This window comes from Symphodus melops (genome assembly GCF_947650265.1).
Source record: "Symphodus melops genome assembly, chromosome: 21".
Taxonomy (NCBI): domain Eukaryota; kingdom Metazoa; phylum Chordata; class Actinopteri; order Labriformes; family Labridae; genus Symphodus; species Symphodus melops.
The window spans coordinates 9,880,546-9,900,007 of NC_136711.1; the positions used below are offsets into that span (position 1 = coordinate 9,880,546).

At 40.7% G+C, this 19,462-nt stretch overlaps 2 protein-coding genes across 5 annotated transcripts in view; both read right to left on the reverse strand.

Moving 5' to 3' along the window:
* LOC306842289 (heparan sulfate glucosamine 3-O-sulfotransferase 2-like) overlaps positions 1–19,462 on the reverse strand; it is a 264,943-nt gene that overhangs the window by 54,924 nt on the left and 190,557 nt on the right. The window lies entirely within an intron of this gene.
* The window catches only part of ankfn1b (ankyrin repeat and fibronectin type III domain containing 1b), a 135,472-nt gene that overhangs the window by 34,866 nt on the left and 81,144 nt on the right, over positions 1–19,462 (reverse strand). For 3 of the 4 annotated variants that reach the window (XM_079372423.1, XM_079372422.1, XM_079372421.1), the window contains 2 exons: positions 15,188–15,228; positions 1,654–1,776 (listed from right to left, as the gene is read on the reverse strand). In XM_079372423.1, the coding sequence (XP_079228549.1) occupies positions 1,654–1,776; positions 15,188–15,228 (164 nt within the window). Of the gene's footprint in view, positions 1–1,653; positions 1,777–15,187; positions 15,229–19,113; positions 19,266–19,462 lie in introns of those variants that run through there. The other variant, XM_079372425.1, reaches the window with a different exon arrangement.

The following is a 19,462-nucleotide window of genomic DNA, read 5'->3' on the forward strand; positions in this document are numbered from 1 at the left end:
ATAAACATGCCAGTGTGAGCTTTCTTCAACGGCTTTTCAGCCTCTGACTCATGGCATAGAATATGAATCGATAAAGATAGGGAAGCCCCGACACTGAGCTGGGCCTCATTGCATGATAAAAATGATTAAACCAGTCCCCAGACAGGGCTAAAGGAAGTACCTTCAATGTACAACAATTCCAAAAATGCAACTGAGTCATGGGATTTTTTTTCTCCAATAAATGCTACAAACACGTCTTTTCTTTCTGATCGCCTTGATGACTGTGCATTCCAGAGGAGCTGCACTGGTCTTGTCAGAAGCCGGACCAACCTGGTTTCACCTCCCATCATCGTGACTCAGCCCCCCTTCACCTCCAGGGGTCCCTTGTTTATTATGTCACAAAAGACCAGTCACACTTCCCCAACGGTGGCTCGCCGCCGGAGAAAGTCAGAATCAAGCTGTAGTTGAGCCCCCCCCCCCCCCCCCCCCCCCATTCCTCTTGTAAATGAGCATGTCCAATCAACCCACTGCGTTTCATTAAAACCAGACTACATCAATCCAGATCCTGAACTTTAAAGGCCAGGTCCCCTCTCCCGCAACATCGAGGAAAACACGAAGCTGTAAAGTGAAGGACCTCACACTGCACATTACACTCCGAATGCTCATACACTTAACACCACATTTCTGCTGGCAGACCACACAACGCAACATTAGTCCAAGACCACACAGTAGGTCTCGTAAGGCCGACAAAAAGACCTCGAAAGACCTCACACTGGGTGTTAGCATGATTAGATGGGACCTCAGAGAATCCCACACCTGTAACTCCAGAAACCGCAAAGTAACTCTACTAAACAGCTACTGTAGTCCCTGCGCAGCAATTAGAAACCTGGAACCTGTTTAAAAGCCGAGACTGGTTGGACATTTTTTACTTGACCAAATTAAGTGCAAAGGAAGTGTAAGATCCGCTTAAATCCAGGTCTATTTTCCCACAAGTGAGAGGAGTATGAAAGAAGAGCCAAGACTTCACAGCAGGAAGCTCAAGGGGGGATGCCAGATGGACAGACGCACAGCAGGATGGATGGGTAGATAAACTAGTAGAGGCTAAGCGAAAAAGAGGGGAGACTGGGAAGGAGTCCCATGGGTGGGGACTGGGAAGGCAGCCCTCGTGATGGAAAGCTTTCAAACTCCTTTCATCAGCTGCCTGAGGACTGGAGCTTTACAAAAGCAAGATGAGCCGGCGCCACTGGAGCTACTTGGCGCTCTTGAACGAAACCCAGACCCAGAGACAGAGCACAGCCTATCGCCACTCAGCCCACTCCTTACCCACGCCCCAAACACCAGCCCCCAATCCTCCTCAACCTCTCTCTTGAGTTTGTACAGACACAACATAGCAAGAAGACCTGGCAGTTGTATCTCTTTTGCTAAGTGTCCCTTTTTGGTTTTCAAGTAGGATTATCAAAATATTCTCCAAATGGTGCTCTAAAAAAGTTAATCAGTCGGATCCAATTATATTTTTGATCGTTTGAGAAGAGCCTGATAGATTGGGGCTCAAGTCTGTGTACTGCCACAGTTTTAGGATGTTTCTGACGAGGGAGGAGTAAGGCAAGGAAGCTGTATTTAAAGATCATGAGAAAAATGGGACGAGACAGGGTATGAGATGGTCTTAAGGCCTACCAGTCCACGCTCAAAGAACGTCTCCTGTAGGATGAGGGTCGGTCGGACGTAGTCTTCTCCGCCTTCGTCACGCGCTCTTTGAGGGAGAGGCGATGAGTGAATTTGTAGATCCCCGTCTCTGACCTAAGAAGCAAAAGAAGAAGAAATGGATCAACAGGATAAAACTGATGCCTGGCTTAAATATTGGGCTTGATCTTAAACCTTTTGCGTGGCCCCCATATAATTACCATATTGTTCATAATACACATGACTTATGATGTTTATTTAAAGCATACCCTGATAATAGTGTCTCTTTGATAACAGTCTATAATATCCATCTTTATACAGATGATACTACTCTATTCACTTCTATTCCATATTGTTTTTCTAATGTGCGAGCTGACATCTTGATCTGTGTTACCCATGACTCTACTAAGAGTCGAGTGCTTGAGGTACTGAGACTTTACTCTGACCTTTGAAAGTTACACGCAGCTTAACAATCCCAAAAGGAGGAATTATTTACAACACACTCACAAGATTGTCGATCTCATTCGTGGTCATCAATTCCAGATCTTAAGCCACTTTACCTCGGGGTTAATTGTTTTCAGTTTGTTTTAATTCTGCATTGCTCTCTGTACCGCTGACACTACTGCAAATGAGGTAGTCATCTTTGAATTTAGAGGCTGAAATAAAAGTTTGAATGAGCATTTTTGAGTAATGGTTTCAGAGAAGTGAACATCCAATTAGAATAAAAATGGCGAGACATGCTAGTGCACTACTTCCAGCTAACACAGGGACTGACATGTGTGTGCAGGGTGTTTGTCATCTATGTTAAGGTAGAACTTTAATGTGAAAAATCATGAATATCAATCAGTCAATCAATAAGTCATTATTTAGATAATACATGTTATCTCAAAGCACTTTACAAAAAGTTTACATTAATTCCAGCATCAGCACAGCATGATGCAACATTTAAAAGGCATAGTTACAGTAATGACGTGATGAAAAAAAAAGAGCCTTTAAGAAGCAGAACTGGACTCATTCTGAACAGCCATCTGCCAAAACTGTGTCAGGAAGAAAGATTAAACGTCAAAAAATAAAAGTGATTTGTAGCTACAATGAGAGACGTAAAGGTAAAAGTACGTTAGAACTGATCATTAATCAACAATAATGATGATGAAATAGGTAGGACTGATTCTGCACATCAACATTTAGCATAATGATAGTAAAGGTAAGGCTAATATTAATAGTTGTGGCTCTTACATTAACCTTACACTAATCCTACCTTTAAAAATATTCACTGTATACTATTCAGTATTTCAGGAGAACATTACTGCATTTCTTTTCACAAGAACTAGACACAGTTTAGCAGAAACGCTCAGTGGAAATGTGGACTGAGACGTTGATAAACTGTGTTACAATGCTGCTGTTCCCACAGGAAACATTAAGTTTCAGGGAAAGCCGCATTACTTCCTGCATAATTTTCTCCAAATCTTTTTCACAGGAAAAAAAAAAAGAAAAAAGAAAAAAGAAAAAGTGAAGTCACACACATTTTAATCTCCTCTACTGGGCTGCCAATGTCCCAGCTCAACTTTCTGTTCAAAATTAAAAACAGGAAATGTAATATTTTTTCCTTTCTAGCACGGGACACATTTGATGAGACTCAGCGTTGCAATATTGCTGTGCTAACAGTGGGGACTAATCAAAATGTAATAATATTCTCTATCAAAGCGCCAGGGCTAACTGAGAAACATTTCCACAGCACAGAAGAGATTGTGATGTAAATTCTCATAACCAACCAAGCAAAGGGTTATACTGTATAAATGCAGCCAAAGTGAGTGAATAATGTTAATGTGAGTCAAAGCACTACACAATAAAACAAAACTATACTATAAAATGCACAATTAAAATATTTTTTCTGCTGGATCCTGCATGAGCTTTTCTTTTTTTAATGACAGAGGATTACATAAAGTGATACCCAAGCATTGTGCAGCACTAACCTCGCACACATGCTGTTTCCATTCCATTATGAAATGATAAAACGTTCCTAATAATGACTCATATACACTCACACACACACATACATAGATCTCCTCTCAACCTGAGCCAAAAAGCGTTTTAGTCTCCATGGCGAGCTCAGTTGGAGACAAACTGCAGGGGTGGTTGGATTGAGGGGAGCATGGACTACTGGGGTGCACCCTGCCACTCAAACACAAAGCTTGTTTTTGCATCACTGTCGTCAGTTTATGCGAGATGCTGAAGAAATAACAGCTCACATAAGGCTTCAATAAAACAGAACTGATGAAATCGTACACAATAGTTCATGCTGTTAACTTTGATTACTGAACAGTGACATGGATGAATGACAGTGTGGTGATGCGTCCTGATTCAATTGCCACATTGGCAAAATGTCACATGCTCTTTTTTTGGCTTCCAAAAACACGAGGAACCCATACACTCTTGACAAGTAGATACTTTACTAACAGACTGAACGTCTGAGAGGTTCATGTGGAATCTATCTCTTCTGCAAGCGCCAAAAAAGATCAAGGAGACTGTTTACTCAAAAAAGATGCAATTAAATTAATACATTTATTGAACCATTAAAATTCAAAAATTGCTTTAGTGTGGAAAAGGACTACTGTGACTTTGGAAAATAAAATGAAACCCTTTTAAAGGTTGCAAATCTGTGCCAACTTGGCTTTCTGCTTCCTCACTCGAAACACCCTGTACTCTTTTTTTTTTCTCACTAATTTAATATAAATCTCTTGTAATAAGATTCAATCATTGCCAAAATGATATTAATTGTCAGCATCCGGATCCATGACAGGCATCATAACTGAACTCCCTCTGAGCTGCAACTTAATAAAACTAAGAGAAAAATGTTTTTGGGTCTATAAATTGAGAGGAATTACTTGTGATTGAAAATAGAAACCCTGCAAATATGATCAAATTAATCAATGCTGATTGATGCATTGTCAATAAGCCTTGGTTAAATTTCTCCCTTAACCCATACAGGGCACCTCTTCATAGTGCTATTTGTTGTTATTCACAGAGACATAAAGTTAACCGACCTACGAGCAAGCATTGGGCAGCAGTGGTAAGAAAGAGCTTCCCGGTAAGGCCAGCTGTTTCACTATAAAGACGTTGTCATAACCCGAGTTCCCACTCAAAATGACCTCATGCTCTGGCTTATCAAGTAGAACAACCCCCCGTCCTACCGTCTCCGTTTCCACTCCTACACCCTCAACTACTGTTTCCTGACCCTAAGCCAGCTTCTCCAAAGAGTTGGTTGACCTCGTGGACAAAGAGGCATATTTTCCCATATGAATCACACAAATGGGGTGTGGGATTTTGGTCAGACGGCAAAGCAACCCTTAATTGATGGTATTAGGCTGGGCTGGGCTCCTTCTTCTTCAAGGGCTTTTAATTGAATTAGTAGCACTGCCATATGCATGCCAGCTACTGCCAACCATTGATGCTAATGTCCCTTTACATAAAACATAGATCTAACTGAATCTCTGATTCATAAATAGACTCTATGAATGATTGGTTGGGATCATCATTGGTTCTTGTAATTGCATCGGTTTAAATAGATCTAATGTGTTTGGCCTGTGACCAAGAGTTACATTAAGAGTTCCCTGTAAAACTTCAAACAAAGTTTTGGATCAAACACCTGACACGACACAACCATAGGATAATAACTTCAATGCTATGAAAACACGTAGGATCATGACTTCAAAGACACGGGGGCCAGTGGACATAGAAGACTCAGGGAATCCCTTTGAGGGGTTTAAAGAAAAAATGGACATATGAAGCAGGTGGGTCTCTATGGAGGGGATCTGCTGGCAACTGGCTGCCTCTTGATTCTCTGAGAGCCTCGACCCTGGCCCCGCCCCCCCCCCCTGCAGCTGTCCAAGATAACATCACCACAGCAGGCACAATGTGATGATGCAATCCCCTTAGAGGCCCTCTCAGGATATCCCAGCCGATTATACTCTCATCAGAATTATATTTTATCTTTCAATTTTCCTGGTGTTGATTACTGTTTAACAAAATCTGTCATTGGATTTGTTGTTTTTTTTTCCTTATTAAACTGAGGCTTGAAGAGAATGCATTAAATCCCTACATAATTGACTGTTCCTGAAGCCGTGTGATCCCATGCACACACAACCAATGACTTGAGTTATATCTTCACCAAGAAAGTGTACACATGGAACCAAGCAGTGTTTCAGGTTCCTGCTCGGTATTTAACCTTACTTAACAAACCCAAAACAGATACACCCGCATGTGTCATACCCTTCGGACATTTCACACCTCGGCTGCTTTTGTTCTTAATAAACATGAAGCAGAGCTTATGAATTGTTTTACATCAGATCACTCTCAGCTTTTCTATTTGTTTTCTCTTTTGCTACAATCCTTTGAAGCCTGTTAAAAAATACAGGGGAAGTGCAAAAAAATAAAGAAACTACAGTTCCTTGAGCGTCCACTTGAGGCTGTCTCCAAAACAGTCAATTCCCATTAGACCCTGTTTTAAAATGCCCAGGAGGTATTTTGTGGCTGTGCGTGACAGGTGGATGCCGCTGGCTGTCTTCTAGACATCAATGTGGTCAAACCCAGGCCACTTAGAGGACTACAGCCTCCATACATGAGGAACCACTGATCTCTCTCTCTCCCCCTAAAAAACAAGCTGTAAACCTCGGGGCTTTTCTTATATTTTCATCTGATAAATGCACACCTCGCTTTGTTTCATATGTTCAGTACATCCACGATATATGCACTGTATATGTTAGATAAATGGTAAATAATACAATAAGCCTCTTCTACATAGACTGGTAGATCACAGAGAGAGTTTAGAGTAAGACATGTTTATAAAAGGATCCCACAGCAGGACTCTATGCATAACACAATCTATGTGGTCTGTCTGAGGTTGGGCTGCCCTTCACCACAGATCTTACTCCAGATTACTAAAACACAGACACTATAGTGAATCATAAGCAGGACAGACAAACACCTGACCCCATTTCAACAATTATGGCCAATGGCTGCCTCCCTAAAACAACTATTTAGGATTGGAGGGAAAACAGAGCGCTAGGATTTCTTTTATCTCAATCTCCTTCTATGGCCTCTTCTCTCTGCCAATAGAAAGTCTATTACGCCAAAAAAGAATGTGGGTACTCAACCATATAACAGATACATAGAAAATAAATGGATGCAAGCACACATACAAAAACACAATTTAATTCAGGAACATACCCCTCGATGTGTTTCATTAGGTAAACAAAAAGGCTTTCAGTGGTCCAATCATAAAAGAGCGCAGCCAAGCTATGAACATTGCTAATTAAAATGTGCTCAAAGAAAGTCTTGTTTTCCACTCACCATCTCCATCCAAACCCATGTCTGTGTGTACGTCTCCCTACGTGGCCGAGGCTGCTTTTATTTCATTTGGACTGGGGACTCACCAATAAAATGCACTGATATTTCTCAAGCTAATGAGCTTTTCTCTCATTTGTGATAGGTTTGCATTGACTTTAATTGCTTGAAGTGTAATTTTTAATCATTAGGGTAACTAAAAAGAAGCTATTTTTTTGCACTCTTATGTATTATACCTGATTTGGTGAGAAGATAAAAATTAGGTTTAGTTTTACTTCTAACATTTTCATAATTTAATGCAGAGAAACGTTACACTGTTCTACTAAAAAACAAAGTCAACGCAAAGCTAATATGAATAGAAGAAGTTTATAGCACCCAAAGGTCCAATAGCGAGGAGAGTCACAGCCAGCTCATTTCCTTGACATGTAAATGCTAACAATAACTCCCTCAGCCTTAGGTGCTAATGAGCTAATCATACAGCTACGTGCTAAAGAAAGGGACACTATAATCTACATACGCATATCTTCTCATATGCTACCCATCCACCTATAGTAAATGGAGATATTTCCATCTTGGCTCTTTTCCCTCAATGGCCTCATTTGTTACATTTCTGAGTCACACTCAACAGTTCATCTTCTTCTTTTCTTTTTTTTCCTTTTTTTACAAAATTGGTAAGAACCGCCCTGGGAATTGCCAGAGAGAGAAAATAGAGGTAGGAATTCAGCCCCCTTTTCAACTGTAGTTGGCTCCCATTTGGTTTGGGTTTTGATACAGTTCCCTGTGTGTCGCCCTCTGCTTTTGATGTGTGGCATAAGGCTGACTCAACACACTGAGATATACCGATGATGGATCTGCAGTCAAATTAATCTTGAATTGAGCTGACAAGCACATGGCAGCCGGTGAAGTATCAGAGACCAAAGCTGGAGTAGCATGCTAGGGGGGAGTGGGCAAGGCAAACCGTCCACTTTCCACCCACTTTTGGTTGGCTGGGATGAAATAATCATGTAATTTGCATGAAAATAATCTGGGGTTATTAAATGTCTATTTTATTGGAAAAAAGTGGTGACATCAAATTGAACAAGCTGCCATATTGCAGTTCCAGCTGACTCAACTAAGCTACAGTATGGACTATACTCATAAACGGCCATCTTTCTCTGGGGAGTGGGAAGCTCAAAATGCTCTTATATTTGCATACTGCTGTTTTCCAGTTTTAAAGTTGTATAATTAAAAAATTGACCAATGTTTAATTCATTGATTGATGAATGTAGGCGATCGAAAAGACCATGGTTGGATGGAAGGGGTTTTTAGCCAAATGTTAATCAATCAATAAATCATTATTTGCATAGCGCCAATTCACAACAAATGTTATCTTAAGACACTTTAAAAAATCAGGCAAAAGACCTGTGTCATTGCTATATAACAAAGATCCTATGTTAATCTATCATCAGCACACAATAAGCAACATTGTGAGGCAGATATCTTGGGCAAAACTAAACTCATGATGAACAGCACTACTATTGGTCTACTATTGGTCAATGTTAGCTTTTAGTATTGTAAAGTAGGAAGTGTCTAAAGCCAATATTACCTTGTTGTTGTTTTACACATTACAATAGGAAGGCCAAAAGTTACACCTTACCCAGTTTCTGAATGCACAGGGCATTGTCTGATGATGCTATGTCCTTTTGGAGCAACAGGGTTTATGCCAAGGGCTAGCAATAAGGGACTTACAGCCATGACTTTCTCCACAGTTCATATATGTAAACATTTAGACAAGACACTTTAGACGTAAGAATGGAATTTGCGTCAAGCGGGCACATCTTCAGGCAAATGGCCAGTTTCACTTGCACGCAGAAGTCTTGTATTTGCATTACTTCAAGCTAAATGTTTTCAGGAATCCAGGATTACACTGCAGAGAAAGTTTATGCTGGACAACATGGAAACCAGAACCCTTCTGATACCCCAAATAGATTCTGTATTTTAATTCTAATGCTATTATAGTTAACTGAACTTAGCTTAGAATGTCAGCTCACATAATGTTAGCCAAGATGTGGTTGAACGCTAAAGTTAGCTGTCATCATGTGGTCGTCTAGGAGTGATAAAATATGTTGCATAATAACCTATGTCACTGAAGATGTTTACTTCCAATATATTTTTTTGTTGTTCATTGAAAGGCAGGCAGTGAGTGAATTTCATTTTGTACGCGTGTTTATAAATCATAAAACCTGAATACAATCAAAAAACCTTAACAACATGTTGAATGATGACTTGTAAACTTTAATGACAGTCACCCCGAATCCAAGGTGAGCAGAGGCACCGACTGTGATTTATTGGATGGGCCACAATCCAGGAAAGACATACAGTAACATAATAATGTCTGAGTGTCGAGGGAGCTGGGCTTATCTGATCGAAACGGACAGCCTTAACGCTGCTGCCAAATATCTACATAAACCTGGTAACGGTCAGCAGTTGCCATACACAACACATAACATCACATGACATTGAAACCCACTAATAATTCCACACAGAATCTCATAATTCTCTGCAGAATCTCCACATAAAACTCCAGCTGGTCTCTGCTAGGACACAGAAAAGCTGATAAAACCTTGTGGAGCCTGGATCTTAACCCCCTGTATTGGTACAGAGTGTTGCAGCAGTGTTGCTGGTCTATAAGAGTTAATGGCTCACTTGCTCACTGGCTGACTAGCTAACGGTAAAAAAGTTGTTTGCTCTTTGTGATTTTTGTAGAAAATATGCTATCATTTCAGAGTATGAGTTTGGATTGCGTTTGTGAGTCTATGGTTGCAGATCCGTTTGCCAGCCTTAGTTCTAAACAGAGGTTTTTAGAGGCCAGGCCTCACAGAGGTGGACACCCCTCCGTTATTGTGTTCATGGCCTTGAAGCAGCACGAAGCACGGACACACACACACACACGCTCAGGGCACCCCACTTTCCCACATCTACCCACAATTGAGCACGGCGTCTAGATTCCAATCAGTGTTGAGCCAGCAGACTGAGGGGATTATTTATGCTGGAAAGCACTGGGGAACCTCGAGGAGGGAGAGAATGTGTGTATGTGTGTTTCCTGCATTTTTATACTTGCGAGGAGCAAAAGCTTTTCTAAAGGGAAGGTTTTGCAGAATCCTAGAAATGTATCGTTTTCCAGTCATAGAGCGAATTACAATTAGAGATTGGATGTATGGTTTGGTATACGATCATAAGTATAAATCAGGGAAACACACTCTCACATCCACACACACAAATACCCCTTTAAGAGAAAGCTAAGTGGTCTAAACTTGCTTCGGCAAATCCAAATCCTTCACGTGTGGGTCCTCTTAACCTGAACTATAATGCTCGACATTGGTGAAGAGGATAAAAAGCACATTATCGAACGTTATTGAGAGTTACTAAGCAGTTTATAACTCACCTGTTTTGATGTTTAACTATAAGAGTAACACATACATTTCCATAAATTGCTGTGTGGCTAAGTTGTAGCTGTTTGAGAGGTTTTTAAAGGCCTGCCTTAGTTCTAGCTGTTCGCTTGTTTCTAGACTGATCAAACATTAAGTGGAGATAGCATTTTATATCCATGTTTTATAGAGTCTATGATAAATCATGTTAGATTGTGTTTGAGGGTACCAGGCAAAGGTTTATGTCATTTTCTGCCAGTCTTACAACATCCGAGGCAATATCCTACAAAAAGAGCAGACTCTCGTCATGGACGTTACATATACAAAATGCCCTGCTGAGAAACATTTCGAAGGCTAGGTGAAGGAGACAGCTGTAGACTATAGTGGTAAGAACAGCACATTTCCTTCAAAATGTCTACAGATGACCTGAATGTTTTGACCACAGTTGAAATGCTGACTTCGCTTTGTTTTTTTTCCCTGAGCGGTTTCGCCTTGAAATCACAATTTTGAACAAACATAAGCCAGAACAAAACTGTGAGTATCCAAAGTGTTGCGATGTTTTTGGGAAAGCTGATCAAATCTTGGTGTGTGGTTTCGAACTGGAGGGAGAGGTTTGGTAAAGGATTCAGCTTGTTGTGCAATGTAAAAGAAAAAAAAAAAAAAAAACGTCTTTCCCTGAGAATTCCCTCAGCTAATGTGGTTGTGAGGGATTTGTGTGTTTGTATGTTATGTGGATGCATGTTCTGTTTGTGTGCGTGAACGCAGGCACATGCTTTTGTGTTTAAAAGCCGAGTGGAAAATGCTTTGCACTGCTGCTGTTCAAATGAATCTCAGTCTCTTTTTCCTTCCCTCTGTCCCTCTCTATTTCTTACACACACACACACACACACACACACACACACACACTCAAACACACACGCGCACACAAGGCCAAGATACCAAAACAATGGCTGTCTCTGCCTGCTCCGTTCTCTGGTCTGGCAGCCTGCTCTTGGGAAGTTCTCAAACAACCCGAAATCACCACAGCCAAGCCACATCAAATAAGCACACACACACACACACACACACACAGAGAGAGAGGGGAAAATGCTGCAAATTTGACACAAGTACTCACTTCATATCGGTGATATATTTATATACAAACAGGATCAACAATTACAGTTACAAATACACTTTGCAGTTGAGATCACACACATTAGAACTGAAGAAATAGTCGCACACTCAGCTCGTCGGCTCGCTCAGTTAGCTCCCTCTCCCACCAACATGACCACTATTGTAAATACTCCTCAATATGTATTTACACTTGGATTTCAAACCCCTGGAAAAAAAAAAGAAGTGAAGAGAAAAAAAAGTTTGGAAAAATGAAGGAATGTGTTTGACGTTGGTCAGACTGCGGGAACCCTCAGTCATTATGATCTTTCTACGACTATTTGCCTTGAATTGTCTCTCTGGGGGATGAGAGGGACTCAAGTGGTGGTCGTCTGCTCTGTTTGTCAATTTACATTCTTTTCTTTCTAACTGATGCAAAAAGCTGGGACAGACGACACTCTTTGCCATAAACAGATAAGCAGTCATTCTGTTATTTTTTGTTTTGCTTTGGGATTTTAGTTTTTTGGTTGGAGTAAATGTATTTCTATTTGATTTTTTTTTTTTTTAACTTTTTTAAATACCTTGTTTCTTGTTTAAGCAAGGTTTGCCTGTAAATGTAATTTTTTACATTCTAATGCTCATTTGAAAGTTGTTTGAGCTTTGGAAATAACTGAAGCTCAGTGGCCTGTGAGTCTGCGATATTCCCATCACTGATGATTTCTTCCTTCGTTCCCTCTGCTATGAGACATAAGTGAACATTTGTGATCAGCACCCTGCAGGATTAAGTCTATAATCATTATGTTTACATAAAATGTGATGTCATCAACATCATTTCATGCTTAAAATACTGCAGGGCTATGCCACCTGTACCCATGGCAACAAGCAGCTACTGCTGGGAGGAAAAGTCTTCAGCTGTGGGGAGTGGTGTGTGTGTGTGTGTGGGGGGGGGGGGGGGTTGAAAGGAATAGCTGACTGTATATCATCAATAAGAAGGACAACAGACATCAAGGTGATTGAGTGTGCTGATTTTGCCTCAGCACTGAGACAGTGTTCACATTCCTGCAGGTAAACTGAAGGACAAGTCTGTTATTTTACTGAACTGAAAACGCTAAAAAGAAAACTGTATGCTAGGTTTGATCATCCAAACAAAACTGAAGAAGAGTACGTTACTGCAGAACACATATCCTCTCTTACTTATCCTTAGTAAGTTATTCCAGCTCACACACACACACACACACACACACACACACTCGTACTCGTACGTCTGCCCCATATGAGAACAATTACACGGCCCACTCCCGTGAATAAATTAGTCCAATCAAGTTCTCTTTTCCCTGACATCCGTACCTAAATCCTTGGCCCTGTGAAGAAAAAAAAGAGCATCCCCCATTCTCCAAGACAACCGCTGTGCCCCAGCCTTTCTTTAGTCCTCCCTTCCTTCCTGTACGCTCTGCAACACACAGCCAGCGTGAAAGAAAGGCGACATTAAGAACGTTTCTTAACGTGAAGTGAAATGATGTAGGGCTGGGGACTAAATAATGAAAGGCAATCTCTAGTGTTCTTTAAAAGGCTCTGGTCCAGTGCAAAAATAATTGCCCAGAGATGTTCATTTGATTAATGCATGCTTCCTTATTGGAAACACTCTTTTTTTTTTTTTAGGAATCATCTTTGACTCAATTTGTTTATCTTTAAATGTAACAAAAAAAGAACTCTTAGTACCCCTGATATTATTATTATTTTTGTTAACCTTTTAAGTCTCTATGCTTCTCTAATCGTCTCATCGACTGACAGCAGATCAGAGCCAAAACAGAGAGGCAGTGATTCAATCAGCATCTGATCATTATCATTTGTAAATACACTCAAATTAAGAAGTGTGTGTTTGTGCTTTAGCCCTGTGTATATATTCATTTATTCTTATGTACATGTTTCTGCTTCCAATGTCTGGGGAAGACTCACGTAACTAAACATAGCATGATGATTCTGCAGCTTCCTGAATACAGTCGCTTGTATCCTGGCAACAGATGTCGCCACTCCAGCACACACAGTGCTCGTCGTGCATATAAGACTGTTTAAGTTAAACACTGAAGCAGAACACTTGACACCATGAGATGCATCGAATGAGCAGAGCAAAAAAAATGGTATTCTGTCGATGATGTAGCATATGTTACGTACAAGTCTAAAACACAGTCAGAGACCATTTACAACCATTATGACGTCCAGCAGGAAGAAAATGTCCAAGAATGAGAATGATTTCTTTTCTTTTTTTTTTTTTAAATCCAGTTGATATGCAGCTGATGTTTTTCGGACATCACACACACACACACACACACACACACACACGCACACACACATGCACACACAGATGCCACACGTCTACACTCTCATACACTCTTCCTTGTTTATCCTGCCATCATTCCCACTGTGGCGTTCGGAGACGTTATGATACGATACACTTTATTGTCTCCTTGTGGGAATTTGTCTTGGACTGAAATTGCTGCACACATTCAGGTGTTCGTGTTGCTTACTGCCAACATTTAGGAGGAAGATAGTTCATAGCAACATGGGATTTGCATATAGTGAGTAAAGATTCCTATCAACCCTGAATGATGCCTCCTGACATGTGCAAGAGTAAGACATGGGAACACTTCATTCATGTAAATTCTAAGTAGCTCTTCACGCTATGTAAGCTACTAAAGCCGCCTGCTGTAATGCAGAGAAGAGGAGGACAGGAGAGACATATAGAGCCATGATATGCATTGGTGACCATGGCTTTGGTTGCCTGGCAACTAAGGTACACAGGTAATTTAGTTTGATATAAGTCCCCACCTCACTTGTCATTTACATTTAGCCCAGAGTCGTTTGTCATTGATCGGCAGTAAAGCCAATGATTGAGGGTGTTTCTTGTGTTTTCTCACAGAGATTTCAGCGGAGCTTAAATGCACATGTTTTCTTTAAAATGTGTTTGTCTTATTACAGGCTCTGACGGTAGGATGTTATTGGCAAGCACAAAATGCTCTCTCATTAGAAAAGCAGATGTTTACTGAGGATAAATAGCAGCATTGGGATTTTTTTTATTGTAACAGACCACATAAAACTACTACCCACTTCAGTGTAAAAAAAACAAAAAAAACAGGTTTCATTCTCGTCAAAAAAAACAAAACGTTCTTTATGTTGTTAAGTACAAAACCGCTGTTGCTGTTACGTTGTTAATCTCCATCACAGTGTTTATTTTGTGGAGACCAGTTTAGCTAAACGCTTGCTTGTCCTCTCCTGGTGAAATGCTCCTCAGCTTTATCCGCAAACCCGCAGCAGATGTCATATCGCTTTCTTCTGCTTTGTTGGAAAAACAAACCTAACTATGTAAGTCGGGCCAGAACAGACTTCACTTAAAACACACACTTTTGAGATCACAGGCAGGTAAACGCACGGATGAATCAGGTCAAAATCTTTGAAATTACGAAGTGTTGACGTTGCTTAAAGCATCAAGATTTTCTTTCGACATTGTCAAGAAACCATGTTGGCAACATTGATTAGTGGTATTGGATAAATTCATTGGAAGCCATTCTCTTCAAACATTTTTGTTAATTTTCCCAAACAAACAGTGATGGGGAAAGTGAAGTTAAGACAAAAATGAATACAAGAAGGGGGCATGGGCTGATGTAGGAAGGTGTATTAAGGATAGGACTTACTTCTTATTCTGATTCTCCCTTCGATCAGCTGAGCCCAGACTCTGCAAATAAGAAAAGAAACACACTGATCACCATCAGAGACTGGAAAATCATCATTATCCGACCTTAAGTAATCATAGAGCGAGATGCAGTAAAACCATAAAGGGAATCAAAGGTGTGATTACACATGAAACAGAAATGATGAAAAGCTGATGTTATGCACAGTTCTGCAAAAAAAAACATGTTCTAAATCAAAGAATCCCAAAGTCAGTGAACACAGACTAAGTAATATCCTTCTTTCTCCAATAATTGAGTTTGGTTTTATTATAGTCAAGGTGACCAGCAGTTAACATTTGTATCATCCCCCACTTATCTGGACTTTAATTTACATTTAAAGCAACACCATTCCATAGATCAATGGCTCCCTGTAAGAAAAATGGACATGGGTAATAACCTTGTCTCCAGTGACAGCAATTAGCTCCCTGGCTATAATTACAAACACTGATCCAGTAGATGTACTTGGTGGATTTATTAAAACCTGACATTTGTGTGCAGCAGAAAACAGCATGTGAGAGGATGATAAAGTCAACTGAGTTCACAAATCCCCAAGTTTAAAAATAACACTTGAGAGAATATAATGCTCTGCTGGGCTCAACAGGGGATGTCTGCAACATCCCTCTGGCAGAATGAACCTATTAGGTACACGCACACACACACTCAAAAATACACACTTCTACACAAAGGTACACACACGCATCCCGCTGCTGTCCACATTTCAGAGAGATGTAGCCTATAGCTTTCAGCGCTAACACGTGCTCAGACTGACAGAAGAGCCCACGCGAGGCAAACAAACCCACTCTGTACCAAGCTGGAACCTCCAGGGAGAGCTCAAGGCAATGTGCAATACAATGCAGTTCCTCCGAAAGTGAATACATCCCTATCGGGCCACATATTCACACAGAAAGCCCCCCCCCCCAAAAAAAAGAGCTGTATGCTAACTTCTCCTTTCAAAACAGCAGTTTTATTGGGACTCACCTTTATATGACTGAGAGTAAAAGGGTTGCTGCTACGTAGGTGTCAACAAAGCTAAATCAGTCACTGATGTATTTGATGCGTTTCAGGATTTATTAAATAAAAATAAAAATTGGATAGACTTCCATCAGACAAATCTTTGGGCCAGTTTTGTAGATTGTTAAACTAACATACGAATGGAGCATCCAAGAAGAGTGCTCCAGCTTCTCAGTGAATTAAAATGTAGTTCATTCATATTTTTACGTGAGCACGTTTGTAGGCTAATTCGAAAGTGGTCATCCAATTGATTTTGTTGAATTTAAGTTTAAGTAACTTAAGTTATTCTGCTACCAATCTGGTTCAGCAGCTGATGAATGAGCCAAGGGCAAAGGATGTAGCTTGGATAATTGCCCTTTGCCAGCCCTCTCGCTTCATCCATCGTCACACTCTCATCCAAATCCCAAATCTGCTAGCTTCTGTCTCCAGAAAACCAGCATGGCGGTGGCCAAATGCCAAAGTGAAATCTTTAAAAAGGCAGGTAACAGCGTTAGCTCAAACGATCTCACGAGTTGAGAGGTTACAGTCCTCGCCACGCTGGTTGCTGGTTTCGATTCATTCGGTGCATTTGGTTATCCAAAATGGGCCAAAAACAGTAATCTTTAAAAAAAAAAAAAAAAAAAGTAAGTCGACAAACCAATGCTGACATTATGGTGGACACTACAGTTATTAATACAGTACCTGCTCAACAGGTACATGTGTAGGTGGACGAAGGCTGGAGACGTTTTTGGACTGAAATGTTGCTACTCTTCAGTACTTTCATACTTGGAAAGTGTTGATTCATGCTCATTACCCTTGCAATGTTTCATTAACAAAAGCGCATAGAAGTCATTGAAACATTTCAATCCTTTGAGAAAAGCCGAAATCTTCAATCAACTGACAATATAATCTGCTTGTTACTCTGTGGAGTCAATAGCACTTGCCAGTAAACCACATGCAGGGTTAATACTTGTGCAGAGGTGGTGACAGGTTGACTCACTTCCCCTAACAATGAAAGCTACTCTGAAATATAAAAATAGGTGAAAGTCATACTGAGACAGCATGGGTGAATAATAGGTAAGAGGCGTAAAAGGGTTTAAATCTTAAAAAAAACGCTGTAAATCTCAAGCTTGAACTTGAGAGGAATCTGATTTTGTTGTGTGCGTGTGGGCGTTAACGTGAGCAGTTTGACGACATTTTGACCAGCATGTGAATCCTTTACTCCGCTTTTTGAACGTGTGTGTGTGTGTGCGTGCTTTTATGAGTGCAGTGCAGTGACATTTTAACTTCACTGTGCCTACGTGTCTGCCTATGAGCTTCATCCACCTGGCGGGCACGGGAGAGGCCATACAGAGTGACTGACATTTCACCTCGCAGCTTCCCCACAGTGGGGCTCAGGTAGTGCCACTCTGCCACAGGGAGAAGGACAGGTGGGTGTCCTGCTTTTGAAAAATAGATCAGTGGGGGGTGAAGGAACACTATTATAGATCCCTCTCTCTCTGAATGAATTACTACATCACAGTATGAATAGGCAGACTCAGAATGAATGATCTAAATGCAGAAACGATGGCCCACTATTACAGAATGAAACGCATCAGCAGTTTAGCAAGGCATTGTGACATCGTCTTATTCAAATTCTTCCCAATCTTTGGTGTGAAAAGAAATTCAATTTGTGGTTCATAGTGCATCTGAGTTTCATTCTTTTTTCAGTGACCCTTCAGCAAATGCTGCCACAGTCCCTGTTGTCATTTGAAATGTGCAACTTCACAATTCAAAAATCCAAAGGTTTGCAGCATAGTTTGGGAAATAATTAGATTTAATATGATATCAACAACGGCAAAATTGTCTCCTTTTATCTGTGATTTGAGTCACCACATCCTGGATGCTGAATTGAATTTATGTTGAACAACCTTACATTTGTGACTAATTGAAACAAACAACGTTAATGAGGAAATACGCAAAAACACACCTTTTATAGATCAACAGCCCGCAGTCTGTTCATTACTGCATTAATGCATGTAGTTTAATATAAATGTACCTGTGTGAACACTAACCTCTACTTCTGCTGTGCCAACAGAAAACGCAACAAATCACATACAAATATTAGCAACATTTATTGGACTGCTCACACAGAACCCTCTCCTCCAGGTGCATCCATTCTAGGTCTGCGGTGAGCAGTCCTTAGATGCCCTGAGCCAAAAAAAAAAAAAAAAAGCATAGACACAATGTAAGTGAGAGGTATCACACCTTACAGTTGTCCTTCACACATTAGTCAATTAGCTTAATGACACTGGGGAATGTATGGGAGACAATCAGCAGGCTTTACTCATCAGGTGAAAGACATTTTTGCTAATTAAATCAAATGGATAAATCATTAAGAAAAAAGACCATCAGTGAAAAGATCACAAAGCACTTGTATTTATAAATACACAGGAATCACTGATTCAGTCTGAAAAAGGTTCCATCACATCACATTTTTACCCACAGGTTTAAGTTTCCACTTTGACTGTGTGTTCTGAAACAGGTGCGTGAACACGCATCTTCACAGCAGGTATAAAAAAAAGTAATTTCCCTCACAGTTGTGAAACAACACTGACAACAGAGGCTGTGTTCTTTCTGTGTGCCTTAAAGCTTAATCTGGTAAACACTGGTTTCCTTGAATATCTAAGCACGTGCAAACAGATAAAAACACGCAGCGACATCACCCAATAGTAAAAAACAAACCTTCATAGCTGCATGATATTTCCCTTTGCTTCCTCTGATTCCTTTACACACGTACCTGTCGAGTTCAACAAGTGAGCTCAGCCGGAGAATGTTACTCCACTCTCCGTCTTCTGATTTTCTCCTGTTGCAAAAACCCAAAGTCCTGACTGTGTTGTTGCAGCGGTGGCTCCGCTCACCTGTCCAACTTCCACTTCCTCTCTTCTCTCCTCTCCCTTTCCTATTCTACTCTTTGGATCTCCTTTTCCTGCTGTCTGAAGCCGTTGTTCACACGAAGCGTTGGTGAATCTGTCTCCGATGGTGGCTGCTACCGCCACTGACTTGTTGTACTTTAATTGTGGTTGCTAGGCAATAAGCTTCTCCAATTCTGCACACAGTGAGAAGGGAAGGACAGGAGAGGAGGGGGAAGAAAGTGAGAGAATAGTTGGAAGGGGGGGAGGTAGGAGGAAATGCTCATTATGGACACGGTAGCCTGAGGAGAATGATCGGGGGGGGGGGGGATTGCAGAAGGAGAAGAAGTTGTGCAGA